At 41.4% G+C, this 20770-nt stretch overlaps 1 protein-coding gene across 6 annotated transcripts in view; it reads right to left on the reverse strand.

Moving 5' to 3' along the window:
- LOC111872686 (glutamate receptor ionotropic, NMDA 2B) overlaps positions 1-20770 on the reverse strand; it is a 309458-nt gene that overhangs the window by 134550 nt on the left and 154138 nt on the right. For all 6 annotated transcript variants that reach the window (XM_023866807.2, XM_033754788.1, XM_033754785.1 and 3 more), the window contains exons 5-6: positions 4261-4406; positions 2939-3022 (exon numbers count right to left, since the gene is read on the reverse strand). In XM_023866807.2, the coding sequence (XP_023722575.1) occupies positions 2939-3022; positions 4261-4406 (230 nt within the window). The remainder of the gene's footprint in view (positions 1-2938; positions 3023-4260; positions 4407-20770) is intronic.

Raw genomic sequence — 20770 nt, forward strand, 5'->3', positions numbered from 1 at the left:
CTACTACTACTACTACTACTACTACTACTACTACTAGTGAAATGACTATCGGTCATCTCTCTAGTACACACAAGTTGTTAGCGCCGGAAGCTATTTAAAAAATTCTCTTAATATAGTATTTCTCTGTTATTATTATTAGACTCGGAACTTATATAATAAAGAATTGAATTGAATTACAAGTTTGCACGTACATCAAGTAGAACTGAAGTGAAGTATTATTATTCTTTCTAAAGATTTATACTTTGCATTTCTAAATTCTCAGTAGTAACTTAGATTTGTTTTAATGAAATTATTATTATTTGTTTACTTTTCTGTGTTAGTGTGTTGTTTCCTCCAGTGTTTGCCTGTAATTTGTATTTTAATTTAAGTTGTGTTTGTCCATAATGTAATTACTTGTACCTACACTCTGCTGTGTCTGTGGCCTTGTGGCTGTTGACTCGGCAAATAAATAATAAAGAATTGAATTATAATTATTAACACATTACTTGGGATCAAGGCCCTCTTGACAGGTTAGGAGTCTCTCAACTACTCGTACTCCAGAAATTACTAGCCTATGACACTGAGTGGTGTTTTTTTTTATTGCTAGTGGGGTGGGACTGAGTCCCTTGTACTGCGGCCACTTCTGGCCTGTTGTACCAGCCCCAGATGATAGGCGAGGGTGATTGTGGAGCAATTGGTGGAATGAAGATTGGCAGGGGAAACCGAAGTACCCGGAGAAAACCTGCCCCAGCGCCACTTTGTCCACCACAAATCCCACTTGACTAGACCTGGGATCGAACCCGAGAAGCCAGCGACTAACGTCTTGAGCTACGGCGCGGCCTCTGATTGGTGGTTAGTCGTGGCGATGAGAGTTGGTTAGTTCCTTTGTCGCAGTCTTCAGCTCACTGAGATTATTATGTTTATCTTCTTACAGCCCAACAGCGTAGGTTTATTCTTCCCTACCCACCTGAAGACGGAGACAGATCCAGTCTCCAAAACGTCGTGGCCTTTTGTCTTTTACATACCAGATGATGGATTAAGTCCAAAACAAGCCAAAAGGAGTACAGTATACACCATCGTCAGAATCCTTTCAAGTCTAACAGTAAATAACTCGACAGTTCCCATTGGCTCTTTCACAGAACAGAGCGAGCCAGTAGGATACAAGAAGAATGTAACTAGCGTTGGCCTTGAAGATGGGACAACATGATTCTGCGAAACGTATATTGACTTTCAACGGACTACATGACGTCATATCCTATCAAATAGAACTCTTCATAATCACCGCCCTGACAACCTCAAATCTTACATACATTCTTGATAGGAAATCCTGAAGACAAAGAGACTTCTTGGCAGACAGACGAGGGTGAGAGGGTAATATCAAAGAATACTGTCACGTGTAGGGGTGACTTACAAGACGGGGTTTGGATTGGATGATTCGATTTATTGCACCTTATGCATTCATGACTCGGGACTACAGGCAATACAGCGCTATCGCTAGTCTACACACTTTACAGTTCACCGTTGCACACGTACTAGGATTCTCAGTCTTCACTAGTCGTATCCTGGCAACGGATTTATAAGTCTCATTATCACTTCACGCATGAAATCTCCTTTGCACCGCCTAATTTCCCTTCTTGCCATTATACTGCAACTGCCAATTCCGAAGACTCGACTCTCGACTTCTGATCTACGTGTATATTCAGTCAAAGTCCGTCAGTAAGTCTTGGTGTCGACTCCACCAGATATTTATTACTGTTTGACAGTTACGGTCTTGCTTTTGTGGGGCGCCCTCTCTGACGAGAGGACGTGTCTCTCTTTTGTGTATGTTGCTGGTCCTTGCCAGTGCAGACTTTCTCGGGTCCGAGCCCCTTGGTATTTCGTCGCCTCCTACGACTCGTAGGGTCATGGTGGAGGTATTCGACCCCGCCTCCCCACTGTCTCGTCTTCTATGTCCTTTATAACCCCTCGGAAGGGACCACACAAAAAACAGCCTTTGTTAAGAAGGAATTTTTACTGGTCCGTTACCTAGCAATGGACGTCCTTCTATTGCACGCGTACGCTTCGAGGGAATATGTTTACAAAGTCGTTGTCTAGCAATGGGTATACAATACCTTCGAGATATAGAACATGAATGCTTAGAATGGATTCAACTGGCCCCGGATACGGACCAACGCGCTGTTCTTGTGAACAAGATATTGAACCTTCGGGCTCAGAGCAGGCGGATAATTACTTAGCTACGTGTTTGAATTTTGGTTTCTCGAGAAAGTTTACACTCCAGGGAGTTAGTTAAAAATAATATTTCTGCGAACACTCTAGTGAAGGGAAAATTCATCGGGTATCTTTTGTTGGATTTGAGCTTCTCACAGCTCCGATTATGAAGAATGCTATCTTCTGGAAAATGACGCCATATACTTCGGGAGAAGTCAATCGACGTTTCGGAAGAACATAGTATTTCCATCTTCAGGACCGAAGTGTAAATCAACCCGCAAAAATCAAGCACCGATCAGAGGTCTTTCTGTTTTCTGTTTGCTCTTTTATGATTGTTTGCTTCGTTTACTTTTTCACGCTGAAGATGGAGGAGGTATTTCGTCCCGAAACGTCTGTGAACTCTTACTGGACTATATGACGGAAGACTGTGCTCTGGTTATGTCATGTAGAGGGGCTATTGTGTAGCCTAGCCACATTTCTCAAGCACCATTGTGACTAATTCAAAAGAATCTGTATTTGCTTCACGTTAAAATCGCGAAGGGTGGCGTATATTCCAACTGTGATAGATGACCATAACATTTTTTTTTGTGTTTTGTTCGTTTCCACTGTGAAATTTTAATTGTGAGTACACATCTGTATAGGGCTTATGAGGTCTGTGATAGTTATATCTGTATGGACTGGACATGAATACGTTTTACAATTGGATGAATTTCCTGATCGGAAATTAAAAATCATAACAACTGTCACTTACCTAGCATGCCAACAGGAAATTCTCTGGGTGCTTCCATTGTATTGCTAACGACACTCTGAGTGGCTAGCCATAGATAACTAGTGCCTGCAAAACAAAAAGTTCAGTGTAGGTTACAGGTGCACAGAATGTCTTTGATGTTGCGTAATCATCAGATAATGACGTAAATTGTTACGTCATCATTAGAAATTAAGTAGATGATATTTTCAACATGAAATGACAACCAAAATCGCCATTTAGGAAATCTTATTGAACATTTTCAGCCACAAGTTTGCTTAAGAAAATTACTCAGACAATACTTGCTCTTTTATGTAACTTTGTTTCAATCCTGGCCTGCCCAACCTTACAGGAATTGAGGTTCTCGCATTGGTGGTTATATTGTTGGATGTATCGCCGTGTAGCCGGTTGAAATTTAACCGACGTTTCTGAGGAATATGTCGCTTCCATTATCAGGTTCGAAAACTAGGCCAAATAAGAAACGAGCTTGCTGCAGACTCTGCTTGCTACCAGGTTCAATATTGAAACTGGAGGAGACATGTTCTTCCGAAATGTCGGTTGACTTCTAACGGACTACACGGCGTTATATATATACATCAGAAGATAAATTACTTTTGCCTAACGTATTTTGTTGTGAGGGCGACTTCGGCAAAATGGTTTCTATGCAGGCAATATTAATTTCAGTATATAAATTGTGGAATATATAAGGACACGTATAATTACAATTTTATCAGCATATATTCTATATGATACATACAATAAATACAATTAATACGAACATTTTCTAAAAAATAGAATTCATAACAGGCTAAAATATCTCTATTTTAGCGTAATTCTTGAAAAGGAATTATTGACGTTATATATATACACTATTGGACAGGAGGTTGGGTGGACCCCAGAGCTGGTCTGGACGACGTGGAGAAGAGAATGCACTTGATCCTACAGGAACTCGAACTCCGACCCATCGGTCTTACAGTCCGTGGCCATTCGCTATACTGGCTCCATAAGGTAAAGATAATAGGTGAATCTTTTGCAAAATTAATTGCGCAGGGACCAAATGTGCCTCCTTTATCAGGAAGTTTGTTTTTTCCATATAATAAAACGGATGAAATGGTCAATACATATATTTCTCATTAAATAACTGCACTATATTCACAAAACATCCTATAATTCGACGCTGGATAGCTTCTGTATTGATAGCATCGTTAAATAACCAACTAAAAAACGTACAACTATACGTAATTTGTATGCGTAGTTATATTTTCACATAATCTGACATGGATGCACATGAACAAGTTTGTTTGTGTACGTCTCCTGAAAGCACTGACCTGTGAGCTTGAGCCTGGTGGCCTCTGCCAGGATTTCCCTCGCCTCCTCCCGTGTAGAATACAAAAGGATGATGCGAGTCTCTGTGTTGGCAAGTTGTGACAGGTCGGACACGTTGCTTAGCACCAGCGTGCTGATCACGGACAGTCTGAACACATGAAACGTTCACATATGAATATCTATTTATAAAATAAGTTTCGGTGTAATTACGCAATTTCGGGTTACCATAGCAACGATTTCTCGAGCGTTAACACGTAGGATGAACGTGTTACGTATTACGTCACGAACGAGCGCGCAGTGTTTTGTACTATTCTATTAATATTAATAATATTGTGGCCTATTTACTCTAATCAAGGACTGCTGAGCCACAGAAACAGCCGTTGCTAAGTAGTACACACACGCAACAACAGAATAACGGGGTTACGCAATCCATTTCTAGGCAACGGATCGGTAAACACATTTCCGTATATCGGACCGTGCTCTGCAACGCGGTGACGTCATCAATAATAGAGACTCTGTTTTTCGTGTGGTCCGCGCAGAGTGTTTATAAGAGAAGTGAATTCAGGAGCAAGTTAGTACAGGGCAGTTGTGAGTCAGTTGCCCGTAGGACATAGCCGCGGGAAGTTCGAAGTGATAGAACAATTAGAAGTCGGCCAGTGAGGGCTTAACGTGTGAAGATCTTATGTGTGCTGTACTGCAGTGATATCATGAGAGTGACAGTTTTAGTTTGTGTTAAAATCCGTTGCCAAGAAACGGATAGGGAAAGCTTTGTAGAGGAATAGTCATTGTTTAGATCTGTTACTTAATGACTAGTTAAAGGAGATATAAAATACTTCATATATATATTATAATTACAGTAATCTTGAAAGTGTTATAATTATTTATAGTTAAGACTGGTGAATATCCAGTAAATCGATTCGCCAATCCAAACCCGCGTCTAAAGTCACTAAGATATGTAACAATATTTTGGTGTGGATATGTGAAGTATAACATGCCACAATTTGCTATTTAGCGCGTTATTCGTATGAGATGGAGTTAAATATCGGCCTCTAAATATTAATCGAAAGCAGTTAGAACGGGAAAGGAGAGCGGGAGAAAGCAGGGAAAGTAAACTTTATGAAATCTTATGTAACAAATGATGAGCATTCTGAGCTGTAACTTTAATATACAAAGGAATTTTCAGTTGGTTTACATATTAAGTTGTGACATGAATGCTGACATGTTCCTTACAAAAATATCTTGTTACAAGCCCAATAACAAAATACAGGCACCTTGTTCTGTAACATTATGTAATCATATATTACATTTCCGCGGGTGATCAGCTCGTCGCAAGATTTCTACTTATACAGAAACACAGGAAAAACACACACAAACACTAAACATCCATATCCTGAGTGGGATTCGGACCCAGGATCCCGGCTTCCGAGCGAGCGAAGACAGTAAATGCCCTAGACCGCTTGGCTACCGTGACCGGCCTCTCTAAAGGCGCGTCCACAGTACTCGTGCTCGTGCTCGCCAGGCTTGTGCTCGTCTGGCTTTTACTTGTGCTCGTAAATCTTCGTCCACACTACTTCAGTTGCTCGCCAGGCTTCGGCGCGTGAGGATCCGTATATTTACTCGTAGTGTGTATAGGCTGTAGTCGTATTTTAATTTATTGGCTATAGTTTTTAAATTAAAAATTTAAAATTTGCTTGTCTCGTGACTTGTCATATCGTCCACATTTCTCGCGAGCATAGCGAATCACACGAGCACGAGCACGAGCACGAGTAATGTGAACGCGCCTTGAGAATACACAGTTAAAATGCAGAGGCACTTAGCGTCCTGGAAACCAGAGAAATCAAATTAGTTCCTCTTTAATGCGTATTTTATTATACGTGCGCCGGTCACGGTAGCCGCGCGGTCTAATGCGTGAACTGTTTTCTCTCGCTCGGTCTCTGGGATCGTGAGTTCCAATCCCACTTAAGTCATGGATGTTTGGTGTGTGTATGCGTTTATTCTGTGTTTAGGTAGAGGCCTTGCGACGGGTTGACCACTCGTCCAAAGAGTCCTGTAGTCTGTGAAAAAGTTATTACGGAACTCAATAAGAGGCCAAGGCCCTGAATGGGCTGGAAGAGCTATTGGGGGAAAGAATTGTACGTGTATTTCTAAACACAAATGCTATAACGGGTCCCATGAAAGGATGAGAACTTCTTGACTAGCTGAGCGACTGCTAGCTTCTGACAAAGACTTTCATATACGGTGTTCGTTAGTTATACAATATAGTGAGTTTGTTATATAAGTGGGGAGGTACCCGGCCACTCACAGTCACTCGTACACTAATTCATATCTCGATACTTATACATTGAATGAAAGTTTGTACGTTATCAACTAACCAACATGGTGACGACCATAGTGGTCACAGCCCTATCCCACAGATTATCTGTAGACAGAATCTGTACTTCAATACTGAGCTTCAGTTATGTCTCACAGGCTACTTATCCCAGCCAAATTTTTTCCTAAAGTTCCCAAACCGTCTGGCAAATGCAAGGACAGCACCTCACAATACGCCACGACAGTTTATTTTCCTAACCTTACTGGACACCATTTCAAATTCTTCGGCACAAATTTTCACAAGCTGAATCAACACTCGTGTATCTGTATCTACGAAACAGTTATTCAATGCATTTGGGGAAATAATAGTAGTCCTCCACAGAATAGATTATGACATTAATTTGAGAGTAAATATTCGTTATCCCTGGGATAAACTAAAAAGTTTTGTTCTAAAATAGTTTGCAGATGTATCTGGAACGCAGTGGAGATTATGCGGATATTAGTTAATGAATGAATTCCATTTGTGGTCAATTTGATGATTTAATCACGAAATTTACGGGAGATTCGTGCGCATCAGCTGCAGTCTAACGAGTTAGATTATAAACCGCCCCTTTCCCCTACTGGGTCGTCAGCTATGGAGTGCAGTTGTGCAGTATGCACGTATGTGTGTATGTGTGCATGTATGTATTTACATATGTACGTACCTATGTATGTATATATGTGTATGTATGTACGTAGCTATGTGTGTATGTATGTATGTACCTGTGTATGTATGTGTGTATGTGTGCATGTATGTATTTACATATGTACGTACCTATGTATGTATATATGTGTATGTATGTACGTAGCTATGTGTGTATGTATGTATGTACCTGTGTATGTATGTGTGTATGTGTGCATGTATGTATTTACATATGTACGTACCTATGTATGTATATATGTGTATGTATGTACGTAGCTATGTGTGTATGTATGTATGTACCTGTGTATGTATGTGTGTATGTGTGCATGTATGTATTTACATATGTACGTACCTATGTATGTATGTATGTGTATGTACGTAGGTATGTGTGTATGTACCTGTGTATGTACGTAGGTATGTACGTGTGTATGTACCTGTGTATGTACGTACCTATGTATGTATGTATGTATGTATGTATGTATGTGTATGTACGTAGGTATGTATGTGTGTATGTACGTAGGTATGTACGTGTGTATGTACCTGTGTATGTACGTACCTATGTATGTATGTATGTATGTATGTGTAGGTATGTATGTATGTATGTGTAGGTATGTATGTGTGTCTGTATTAATGTAATGTATGTATGTATGTATGTATGTATGTGTTTATGTACATGTGTATGTACGTACCTATATGTATGTACTCGTATGGGTGTATGTACGTGTATTAATGTATATATGTATGGATGCATGCATGCGTAAGGGTGGACTATAGCACTTTGGCCGTTGCACCGCGACTATCACCGATCTATTGTGCTTCCCCTTTGATTAACCCTTTAATAATCCTATAATTCGGATGGAATGTATGACCCTATTTACCGACATCTATAACCAGACTGTCTAAAGAAAATGTGGGAGCTCGACGTCTCACAACCCTATGGGCCTCCACGGCCTGTTAGGGATAGGTTTACCTTTTATTCAGAGAGAGTCTTTCTTCAAATTTAATATTTGCTGTGGAATACTCCGTATTCAAAATCCTGCCGGGAGGATTAGGTGAACTGAAAACAATTCAATGACATACTCAGGAATCGAACCCGCTACTTTCTAGCTCGCAGCGCAGTGCTTCAATCAACTACTCCACAGCTTGTCCATTCTGAAGAACAGAAATTCCGTGTAGAAAATGTAGTTTGAAGAGTTGAATACTGCTGGGATTTTGGAGTGCATGTTCGGCTTTAGGCGTTTCATAGTCAATTATTTCTGTTCGGCTGAAAAGCCGAGTGTTTTCATTTATCCACGAGCGTGTGTGCAGTTGTAGGGCAATGCACGATTCACAGGAGTGAGATAGAGTGTGTTCTTGTTCCTCTCAAACTGCGGGTTTCCTGTACATAATATTTGTTAACTTGATCACATTTTCTGTACCACTCATTTCTTTCTCCATTGACATATCCAATAGAATGATTTTTCATGCATGTCTACATACAGCTCTCAATGCATCTCTTGTGCTACTCAACAAGCATTCGAATGTCAGTTGATGGATTATGTTCCATAGCAACGCCTCGTCGTGTGACCCACAATACATTATTCTGGATCATTCTTTTTCTGCGAGAATTTATGCTCTCACGACCATAGTTATGAAAACATGAGTCTTCTGGGTTATGAAGCGTTGTAGTTTTATAAATTCGTATCAATGTTTCGGAGAAACCTGCTGTCTCCGTAATCAGGGTACACTTCTTTGTCCGTAACCTTCACTTTTACATTTAATTCCAATTTATTTGAATTTATATTCTCTTCAGCGGGACAGGGGTTGTAGCACCAATGGGGGAGAAGAGGAATGCATATAGCAAATGGGATAAGGCTTGCCAGGCAAAATGTTTGCCCACCCCTGGTGTTGCACTGGCAAAGTACAGCTTGAAGCTGTTCGTGTGTCCAAGGGTCCTACCACTGTCAGTCTTCTCTGGTTTGGATACACAATTACTCCCGTGATTGTCTCTAGAAACGAGAGTCTTCAATGAGGTCCGAACTGAACATTTGAGGTTAAAGGTAAAAAGCCTCAACTAATTACACTGATACGGTATGTGGAGAACGCATGAAATGTAAGGCACGCTAAGGCAAAGCGACGGTCAAAAGCTTTACCCTTGATTAACGTCCCTGTCATGTACTATCCGAGATGAAAACATCGTAGGCAGTTTATGTTTTCACTAATTCTCCATTTAATTCTATGTTATCGGTATTCGTGGACTTAAGGTTGTTGGCTAGGTTCATAGCATAAAGTTCTACCTCTCTTTCTTTCCTGATTCCAAGAATATGCTTGCTTTACCTCAATTTTATTGCATATTTTCTTGTTATATCCTTTCAACATAACCTGGTCTCAGGTGATTAAATAGCTGCAGTGAATCTGACAGGGGTAGTCCCGTAATTGAGGTTAGCTCTTTCTAAAGGACCCAACAAAGTGGTTGTCTTGCCCTCTCACCTGAGGACAGAAACAGATCCAGTTTCCGAAACGTTGTTTTCTAGTTTTTAGAATACCGGACGATGGAAAGAGCCCGAAAATCCAGTAATTTTTGTAATGTTCGTTACTAGGCAACGGCTCGTTAAACACATTTCCGCGGCAACCAATATCTGACAAACAATCGAGTAACTTCCGTTGTTATGCAACGGTGCTGTAAACACGCCTTCCCAACAATATAAATACTGCATTTTCTGCGTGGTCCGTGCAGAGTGGTTATAAAGCAGATTTCGATTGGGCATAACCTGCTGTACTGAACCTGGATTGACAGAGGCCTCGTACAAAGAAATAAATATATATGTATATACCTTGAAAATGGAGGCAATACAATCCTCCGAAACGTCGGTTAGATATCTACACGGTGCCATATCCCAGAAGACGGCTTTCTTCCTACCCGTTGTTAGTACGGTACAGTTTTTCCTTGAAATTGGCGGCTGAGCCGTGTAGCGGTCCCAAGTACTGATGCTTGGAAGGAGATAAACGAGGGAAAGGGAATAAAGAAAAGGAGAGCATACAGTGGTGCCAAATGTATACTGTAAAAATTTACGTTTAGTGAATGTGAAGATGCGAGCTGTGTTGTTAAACGTATTTTCAGCCAATACAGTCGCTCGTTATAGTGAAAAAGAAAAGACTGGTGCCTCGCGTTTGGTTTTTATTTGGATATTAATGTCAGAAAATAGTCATTATTTCAGTTAATGATTCCGGCAATGATAATGATACAATTCATGGAGTGTCACTCATTTCGCTTCGAGCTATTTCCACATTTCAGTATTTCCATATTTTAAACGGTTTTATAATCGAGAAACATGAAATGTTATAGGAGCATATCCGAAATTATACGTAAAACTCTGTGACCTGTAGTCCTCAAGCAAACTATACCGACCGCGCGATCGCCGCTTGTAGGCGAGGTTAGTGCCAACTTTAGTCGATAGAGGTTGTCACGTGGTCAGCGCAATGAATAACCACGACCGTTAATTTCGGCTTTCTAGACCGGAGCAGCTATTTCCTTGAAATGGCTCCTCATTTATCCTCTAGAGGCTGAGTGGACTCCGTTCCAGACTCACTGCTTCTCAGAAAATCTGGTAGCGCCGGGAATCGAACTCGGGAACTCTGGATCTGTAACCAGGAACTCTGACCACTAGACCACAGAGGCTGTCGCCGAAACTATACATAATTAGTGTAATTTTGTGTGCCATTTTGGAAGCTGTATGTTACGTTCTTTACCCTGCTACTGAAAGGAACTCATGCGTGTAGTTTTATGCATAATTACATTTCACAAAATACAATTTCCTCGGTAACATTGCAGTATAGGTAAATGTTATATACGTCTCTTTGTTGTTAACTGTTTTTCCATGTAAAGGACAGTTGGGTTGCGTGTATTACATTATCAGGCGGACATGTCAGTAGGCATGTCAACATGTTGTGAAACTCCAGTGATGATGTACGAGTACAGTCTGTTCCAATGTAACATAGAAAGCTAAACGTGTTAGTCCGGCACAGAAACCATTTGGACCATGTCAGTTATAGTTTATCGTAATTATCCATTGAAACCTTGGTTGGAAATTGTGTAGCCGTTGATTCTTCGTAATAACGCAGTAGGAACATTGACTGAAAGTCACATAAACCCTGATGAGATCTATCCTCTTGTACACTACCCCCTGTAGTTCGTTGAATGGGTCCACTTTCAACGGACTAAAATAAAACAAACTCCGTGGCCCTTAGTCCGCAAGCGAACTATACCGACCGAGCGACCGCCGCTTGTAGGCGAGGTTAGTCCCAACTTTAGCGGATAGAGGGTGTTACGTGGTCAGCGCAATGAGTAATCACGACCGTTAATTTCGGATTTCTAGACCTGAGCAACTATTTTCTAGAAATGGATCATCATTTATCCTCACGAGGCTGAGCGGACCCCGTTCCAGACCCACTACTTCTCAGAAAATGTGTCAGCATTGGGAATCGAACCCGGGACCCAGGAACACTGACCACTAGACCACAGAGGCGGTCTATATCAAGGGACTACTTGGGGTTACATCCCATAAAATATAATTATTCATAGATATCACATTTGCATAAATATTCAGTATGAATCAAGGTTGTGCAAAGGAAGTTATTAGTGAGGCACTATGCTATAAGCCGGAAAGTCGCGGGTTTGATTCCTGATGACATTGGATTTTTCAATTGACCTAATCCTACAACAGCACAATGGCCCTGGGATCGACTCAGCCTCTAACAGAAATGAGTAACAAAATCGTTAATCTTCCTGGGGTTAACGGCTGCCGTTGCGTACACTGAGAACCCCACCGCCATCTGTGAGTCGAGTGTATAGAAAATATGGAAGCCTCGATGTCTCACAACCCTACTACCCTTCATTGCCAGTTGCAGGGATAATTTTAATTATATAAATTGGTTTATGTACGATATATATTCTGAGAATACTTGGAGATAAGTTTGGACTCAGGTAATTCCTTCCTCCGTGGCCTTTAGTCCACAGGCGAACTATACCGACAGAGCGACCGCCACTTGTCGGCGAAGTTAGTGCTAACTTTCGCGGATAGAGGGTGTCGCGTGGTCAGCGCAACGGATTCCCACGGCCATTAATCTCGGTTGACTGAGGTAATTAGGGAAGTTTAAATAATATAAAAATCGGATAGGTGTAAAGTTCCTAATTTACTTTGAACGTGATGGTCGATTAAAAAGTCACCGGTTACTAAGCGAGATATTGGAAAGGAGTCGAGCATGGAACCCGAAAAGGGACAGACCTCGATGAAGCCGGAGCGAAGATGTGACCAAATAAAGATGGAATGAGATTTGTCTCAGGAATATGTAGACAGTCGCGATGAAAACTTGACACGCGGAAGCCTTAAAGAGATAGAAGCTTTATGGGGATTAGAAAATTATTCTTTCTGTCTTGGGGAAACCCAAGATGGCTCCAGGACTCACCGAGGACTATGAGGTAGTACAGGTAATATTTAAACGTTAAGATTTATGTTTACTGAATTATCCGATTCTAAACTATTTACTTACGAGTAAATAAAATTTCCGCTAATGTACATTCTGAGTCGGTATAGCGACAGGCTAGAGGCTGGACGTTATGGGTTCGATTTCCAGCAGAGGCAAGTAATTTTTCTCTTCTCGATAATGTCCATATGGGCTCTGAGGTTCAGCCAGCCTCCTACTTAGTCCGTATTAGAATTCCTTTCCCAGGGATAAAGCAGCCGAGGCGTGAATCTGACAAGGCAAGGCCAAGAACGATGGAGCTACGCCTCCATTCCCACACACAACCTCATGGCATATTGTTTAACCAATTAAACACAGAGAGAAATTTCCGTTTTCATTCTGTATTCAGTTACCTTCAGAAGAGGTTTCAGTACTCAACTCGGAAACCCAATTCCAATTTTGCGTGATCAGCCAAGCTGAAACACTTGAAGCTATTACAAGACTCTGGCGCTCACATGAAACATACATGAGTCTGGTGGTTGTGCAGACTGGGGAAGTGAAATTGAACGTTAAACACGAGCTTGTACTCCCTTTCGCTTCCCTTAGAGTTAATTCAATGCCAGCTCACATATTCTTTCATTCCACTTTCTACTGTAAATGAAAAATATGGTATGACGGTCTACTGCATAGTAACATAGGACCCAAAGGACTCTCTGTTTACTATGCAACCAGCTTTTATTTGCGTTTTATTTCCTTGCTGAAGTGCCTGCCCTCTAGAGCAAAATGTGGCAAATGCCTTGGATTTTAAGTTTTCAGGGGCGTGAACGTTTTGGTATGTTTTCTGCACAGCTATTCATACCTACTAATCCTAGGTAAGGGGGATATGGTAAATTTAGGCAAGATTTTACTTGGAAAACCTTAAAACCTTAAAGGGACAGGTCACTTGAATACCATGGATATTGCCAAGTGTAGGAAGTTGTGCGTGACATAAAAGACGGGTTTTTGGATTGCATGATTGGATTTATTGCACCTTATATATTCATAACTCGGGACTTCAGGCAATACAGGGCTATCGCTAATTTACACATTTTACAGTTCACCGCTACAATCGCACTAGGATTCTCAGTCATAACTAGTCGTATCCTGGCAACGGATTTATCACAGTCTCACTGTAACTTCAAATCCTAATTCCTTTCTTGCCATTATTGTTGACTCGGCTCAGTTCCTTTGCTCCCAAGCTCATATCCTGCAGGCTGGAGTCTCGAAACCCGACTCTTCAATCCACTCTGTTCTGCTGAACAGTTTTTTCTAACCATTTTGCACGGACCATGCAGAAAACACAGCCTCTATTGTTAAGGAGGTGTGTTATACTGACGTTGCCTATCAATGGTTGTCCTAGTGTTGCGGGCATTGGATCCCACGGGAATGTTTACCGAGTCTTTGCCTAGCAATGGATATACACGTCAAAACATGTAAGTGGATAATATTAACAGTTGATCATAAAAGGAATTGGAATCCAAATTGTCGACTGGGTTCATTTGACTCGGGATGGAGTTCAGTGGTGCAGTTTTGTGAACACGGCAAAGAGTGCTCGAGTCCAGTAAAACGATGGGGATTTCTTGACAGGCAGAGCGGCTGCAGACTTCTTACCTGTGGAATAGGGGGTGTTTAGAACAAAATTCCGAGGAGGATATTTGGACCTAACCGGAGAGGAACTAAAAAGATGGTAAAATAAATCGCGTTTATTATTATTATGATAAAGTTAAGGCGAATAAGATTCTCAAAATTTGTAAAAGGCATAGAGGATGCATTAAATATATATCAAATTTTAGCTGTGAAACCTGGAAGGAAGATGTCAACTAGATCTGTTGTAGGACTAATTGAGGAGACAACAAATGCATACAGAATTTTGCTGGAATGCCTGAAGGGAAGGGGCACACAGTAGAGTAATTGGTTAAGGCACTATGCTACAGGGCGGAGGGTCACGGGTTCGATTCCCAATGAGATCATCCGATTTTTCAATTCACCTAATCCTTCCAGCCGCACTAATGCCCTGTGGTCGACTTAACCTCTAACAGAAATGACTACCAGGAATCTTCCTGGGGGGTACAGGACGGAAGGCGCGTAAGGCTGACAACCTTACCGCCATCTGTGATCCGATTATCTGGGAAATGTGTGAGCCTCGACGTCTCACAGCCCTATGGGCCTCCATGGCCTGTTACAAGGATAGCATTACTTTTATGTTTTTGCCTGAAGGGAATGTCTTAGAAACCTTGGCATATAACAGAGGACTGCATGACAATTGATCTTAAATAAACAGGATTTGAAGTTGTGGACTGGCTTCATCTGGCTCTTAATGCTGTTCAGTTGCGTGCTGTTGTGAACACGGTAACAAATCTTCAGGTTTCATTGAAGGCTGGAAATTTCTAGACCCTTTGGGCGATAATTAGTTTATCAAGAAATATTCTACAAGACTGAGAGCATTTCTGAAGAAAATGACTAGGATATTTGGAAATGTGGATGGTTCGAGAATACTCAATAAGAAAACTGATAATTTTTAATGTTCGTCACATATTATTAGCATACAAGAACTAAAGCGTGTGAGAAGAGCGGAGATTGTAGGACGCGTAGAATTGGTTATAAATGCGCACACAATTTTAGTTATGAAGCCTGGAGCGAAGAGGCCAACTGGGAGCTCTAAACGTACACTGGGGAGCAGTAGTATTATCGCTCATAGAACAAAGGACTCTGAAAGTTTGGACTGAATTCAACTGGGACTCTAGAGAATACAGTGGTTGTTTATTTCCTTTTTTTTTTGGAGGTGGGAATTATCGACGCTTCCACAATAAGATTACAGTGCTTTGGAAAGATCTGTAAGGAAGCGATTGTAGTTTAATCGAAGTACTACCCTGGAATTTGTCTGAAGAAACTGGTGAAAACCACAAAAAGACCTCAATCAGAATAGCCGGAATTCGATCCGTCACCTCCGGAATATATAGCTCAGTTGGTAAAGCGACTGGCTAAGGGCTACACGACCGAGGTGTCTTAGTTTGAGTCCCGGTAGGATAAAAAATTTTGTCTTCTCCACCTCGTCCAGATCGGCTCTGGAGTCCACCCAAATTCCTATCCTATGGGTACCGGGGGCTCTTTCCCGGGGTAAAGCGGCCGGGGCGTGAAGCTGGCCACTCAAGTTATTCCCGAGGTAAAGAAAATGTGGTTTATACGTCCACTCCCCCCAAGACTTCATAGTGTTGTGCTAAATTACTTAAGCACAGGGACAACTTTACCTTTTACTTTTACCTCCGGAATATAACTCCGATCCAGTCTAGTAATTTGCTATTGGCCCTCGCCAGCACAGTCATTCTTATTTTAGGGTCCCCCAGGCACCAATGACCTAATTTATGTTCGCTCAAAAACAATTTATTTGCTTGGAAATGGGGTCTTCACTTTAATGAGATGATGGTTTTTCTTCTTGACTAGGTGCCACATTTGTTTAGGGTTAGCACACGAACTCCTTTCAGTTGCACTGTTTTGTGGACACGCTAATGTTTCGAAAGAACATGTCACCTCCATCTTCAGGGTTGAAGAATAACCTACGGAAAAAATAAGCATGAAGCAAGTAACCAGCAGAGCTCCGAAACGTCAGCTGACTTTCAAGGGGCTACACGGTGTTATATCCTAGAAGATTGAATTCTTCATAACCACCGGTGTGAATACCTGAAATCCTACATTAATTAATCGTCTGGTTAAAGTGCACGACATTTCTTCAATATACGAGCTAACCAGCTTCTCCAAAAGACTCAGCTCCATTGAGATTATTTATGAAAGAGATTGCCATGGGAAATGACTGTAAGTTACCTCTTCACGTCCCTGTTGCTTCACTGGAGATTATATTGTCAGTGCAAAGCTTGTACTCAAGTCAAGTTAGCCTCGCTTACATTCTGCTTTAGTTGCTTTGGACAGCAAGCACCGAGCCGTGTAACTCTTTATCCCGGAATTCACCTGAGAGAGTTCGAGCCAACTCACTGGATCTGAGAGCCATCTGACGGGATTATCCTGTGAGCGATTTATGGTGAACAAATTGTTGCTTTGCTGAAACTGAAGCCAATGCGAAGATGATTACGAGGGATTCTGTATTCTGGGATGTTATGTCCATAGAAGATCACCGACGTTTCGAAGGAATTTTGTGATTCCCCTTGTCGTCGTAATATTCCAGACCACAAACCTTCAGACTTCTGTTTGACACTGAGTTACCCATGTGGGAAAACATGACAGATGTAATAAGGCTGCATAGTGGAAGCAAACAAACCAACCAAACTGAACTCCTAAACACAGAGTACATTCTCAACTGCTATTTGATTATTTGGTCGAGAAATTTCCTGCATTTCATAGAATTCGAAAGTTAAGTTCCGTGATCACAGGGGTCGTTGTATTGCCTATCATGGATCAACTGAATCCAGTCCACACCCTCCAGTCTTTTTTCTTTAAGATAATATATTAACCTCCTCTTATCTACCCTTATGTCTTCCAAGTGGTTTCTTTCCTTCAGGATTTCATACCGAAATTTTATATGAATTTTCATTCCCTCCCATTCGCGCTACAAGATCTGTCCATCTCGTTCTCATTGGTTTGGAGGCTAGTTTGCGAGAAGCACCAGTTACGGAGCTCCTCATTAAGCAGTTTTCCCCAGGTTCCTGTTTACATCATCTCTGTGCGTGTCAGACATCTTCTTGGCCAGTTTTTCTCAAACCTATTTAAAGGTAAAGCTATCCTTGTAACATACCGTGGAGGCCTATAAGGTTGTGAGACGTCGAAGCTTCCACATTTTCTGGAAAATCGGCTCACAGATGGCGGTGAGATTGTCAGCCTTATGCGCCGAACCGCCCTTTACACACAGGAAGATCCCCGGTGCTCATTTCTGTTAGAGGCTGAGTAGAAACCAGGGCCATAGTGCGGCTGGAAGTATTAGATCAATTTGAAAAATGTGAAGCCCTCATCGGGAATGCAACCCGCAACCTTCGGGTTTGTAGCATAGTGCCTCAACCAACAACGCTACTGCTTGCCACATTAATCTGTATTGGATTTGATATTTTCACAGCACTGATTATGACGCCTGAAATCTTCTGGGATATGACGCCTTGTATACCGGTAAAAGCACGAAAGCTCTGGAGGGAAACTACCTCCATCATCAGGATCGAATTACTGCTTTAAGTCACAATTTATTTTGTTTCCCTCGTAAAATAGAATGTATCCCACTATTTCTCCTGCCATTTTCTCTCTCTGTCTCTCTTCTTGCAGGCCTCGTTGGTTTCAACCTCCAGTTATTTTGTGCTGTCGGCCAATTTGGAGGAAAATCATAAGTTCGACCTGATCTTTACCTACGGGTATTGCTGAACCGATACGTACTAACAGACCGCCTCTGTGGTCTAATGGTCAGAGTTCCTATCTAAAGATCCAGAGGTTCTGGGCTCGATTCCCGGCTTTTCCAGATTTTCTGAGATTGGTCTGAAACGGGGTGCACTCAGCCTCGTGAGGATAACTGAGGCGCTACTTGAATGGAAAAGTAGCGGCTCCGGTCTAGAAAACCAAAATAAACAGCAGTGGGGATTCGTTGCGCTGACCACGCGAAACCCTCTATCCGCTGAATTTGGCACTGACTTCGTCGACAAGCGGCGGTCGCTCGGTCGGTATAGTTCGCTTGCAGACTAAAGCAATGGAGGTTGATACGTACTAACATGACAATATCTTGACAACAAATGGACGGACTACGAATATGAGGACTACTGTCCCCTGGGAAGGGAAACCGCGTACTGTACTCTCATATTCCTTCATTGTGAACATTTTAATGATGATGTAACGGCCTACGTCACTAACTGACGATGACGTACTCTCGTTCCCAAAGCGGATAGAGTATAATGTTTAATTTTTTCATTCTGTTGTGTTTTTATGTTAAGCTATAAATAAAATTTGTACGTCGCATTTTTAAAACCACCAAACAAAACTTTGTGATATCTGTTATTTTAAAATTAGCTGAATGTTTTGACCTATATTCGTTATCTTCACGTTGTGCAGTGTCGGAAACGTTAACATAGATTTCTTCCACTTCCATGCTTTACTTTCTGTTAAGGCTACTGAGACAATTTCAAAACATGTTAGGCACTGATCGTCCGTTTCTCTTGTACTGCACCTAGCTAATTCCATCGTACCTTTAAACTTCGCAATGCTGTTAACTTATGAAGAATTGCGTATTCTTAACATGGGACAGGTAAGAGCTACGTAAATTATTAGGAATGTTTGTCTCTGTAAAACTTCGAATCTACATCAAATCTCGAAATGATAGAGCGATGCTATTTATTGGTGTCTCGTTCTGTGCGATTTCAGGAACTCTAAATAACTCGCTCATATTCATTATATCTTATCGCGGTGTCCTGACTGCCAGGGGACTTAAACAGAGCTTATTTATATTGTGTGATTTATTAGCTTGCGTGTTCTCCAGTATAAAGTTAGACGAGATCTGTAATCGGGCGTAAATCTCACAGGAGATGTTTCATGATTTCTTCAGGAGAAATAAGTATTGTCACATGTATTAGTGACATTAGACGGGGTTCTGTATTGTATGATTGGATTTTACACCTTATACAGAGCACTCGGAAGTGCGGACAGTTACAGCTCTGTCAGTGATCTGTACACATTAGAGTTCACCGTTACACACGCACGAGGGTTCTCGGTCTTCACTAGCCGTATCCTGGTAACGGATTTACCACAGTCCTACTGTAACTTTAGTATATATGAAGTATTTTTTTTCCACAGTCTAATTAATTTCTTGCCATTTCTTCTCAATCGCCTTCGACTGCCATCTCCAGAACTCGACCCAGTTCTCGATAACAACTATCTCAAATAAACTCTTCTTCAACTGATCTCTCTCAGCTTCAGACACTTCACTACTGATTCGACTACTAAACACTTTTTTATAACCACTTTGCACGGGCCACGTAGAAAACATATGTATTGTTAGGGAGGTGTGTTTACGGCTCCGTTGCCAAACAATGGACGTCATGTTGTTGAGTGCGTTTGCTTTCGCGGGAATGGGTTTACCTAATCGTTGCCTAGGAATGTGTATATACGTCAGGATATGTTCAATTTGAGGTTCTCAAAGAAGTGACCGTGAACAGTATCATATTCTGCGATCAGACGCCGTGTAGTCCGTTTGAAGTACATCAGCCTCTCCAGAGAATGTTCTATCTCAGTTTTCAAATACAACATATTACTTGCTTGTCTTAAGATACGACAATGAAAACAGAGACATTACTTCTATCGAAACGTCGACGAGCTTCTATCGGGACACAATGGGTAATATGCCCGAAGATGGCCGCGCCATAGCTCAAGCGGTTAGTCGCTTTCTTCCCACAGTGGCGGCCAGGGTTCGATCCTGGGTCTGGTCAAGTGGGATTTGTGGTGGACAAAGTGGCGCAGGTGCAGGTTTTCTCCGAGTACTTCGGTTTCCCATGCCAATCTTCATTCCACAAATTGCTCCACAATCACCCTCACCTATCATCTGGGGCTGGTACAATAGGACAGAAATGGCCGCAGTACAAGGGAATTATGTCCACCCCACTAGCAATAAAAAAATCCCCGAAGATAAAGGTCTTCATAAACGCCACTGTGAGAATTTCAAACCCAGAGACATAAAATAGAATTTATATGAATACCTTTCATCTGACTGTATTTTAATGAATCCGGATTGTATCATACTTAACTACAACAACTGAAAGTCAACATTACTGGATGATGTTAAGGAAATTAATTACACTCATGCATTACTAATATATAAACGGGAAACCCAGGTTTAAATGTAAGTATCCTATGCCATTCTCATGCTCACAATCGAGTCATATCTTCGTAACATTCAACTATAAAAATACGAAATATCGGTCCCAAAAAGTTTTTGTTCATGTACATTATTCACTAATGACGATGGTACGACAGAGAGACTAATGTTATAAGATCTATCTACCGGCAAAATTAGTACTACCTGTAACGAGACCGTGAAGCCCTCTCAGCGGACAAAGATACCAAAA

The sequence above is a fragment of the Cryptotermes secundus genome, unplaced genomic scaffold (assembly GCF_002891405.2).
Source record: "Cryptotermes secundus unplaced genomic scaffold, Csec_1.0 scaffold143, whole genome shotgun sequence".
Taxonomy (NCBI): Eukaryota; Metazoa; Arthropoda; class Insecta; order Blattodea; family Kalotermitidae; genus Cryptotermes; species Cryptotermes secundus.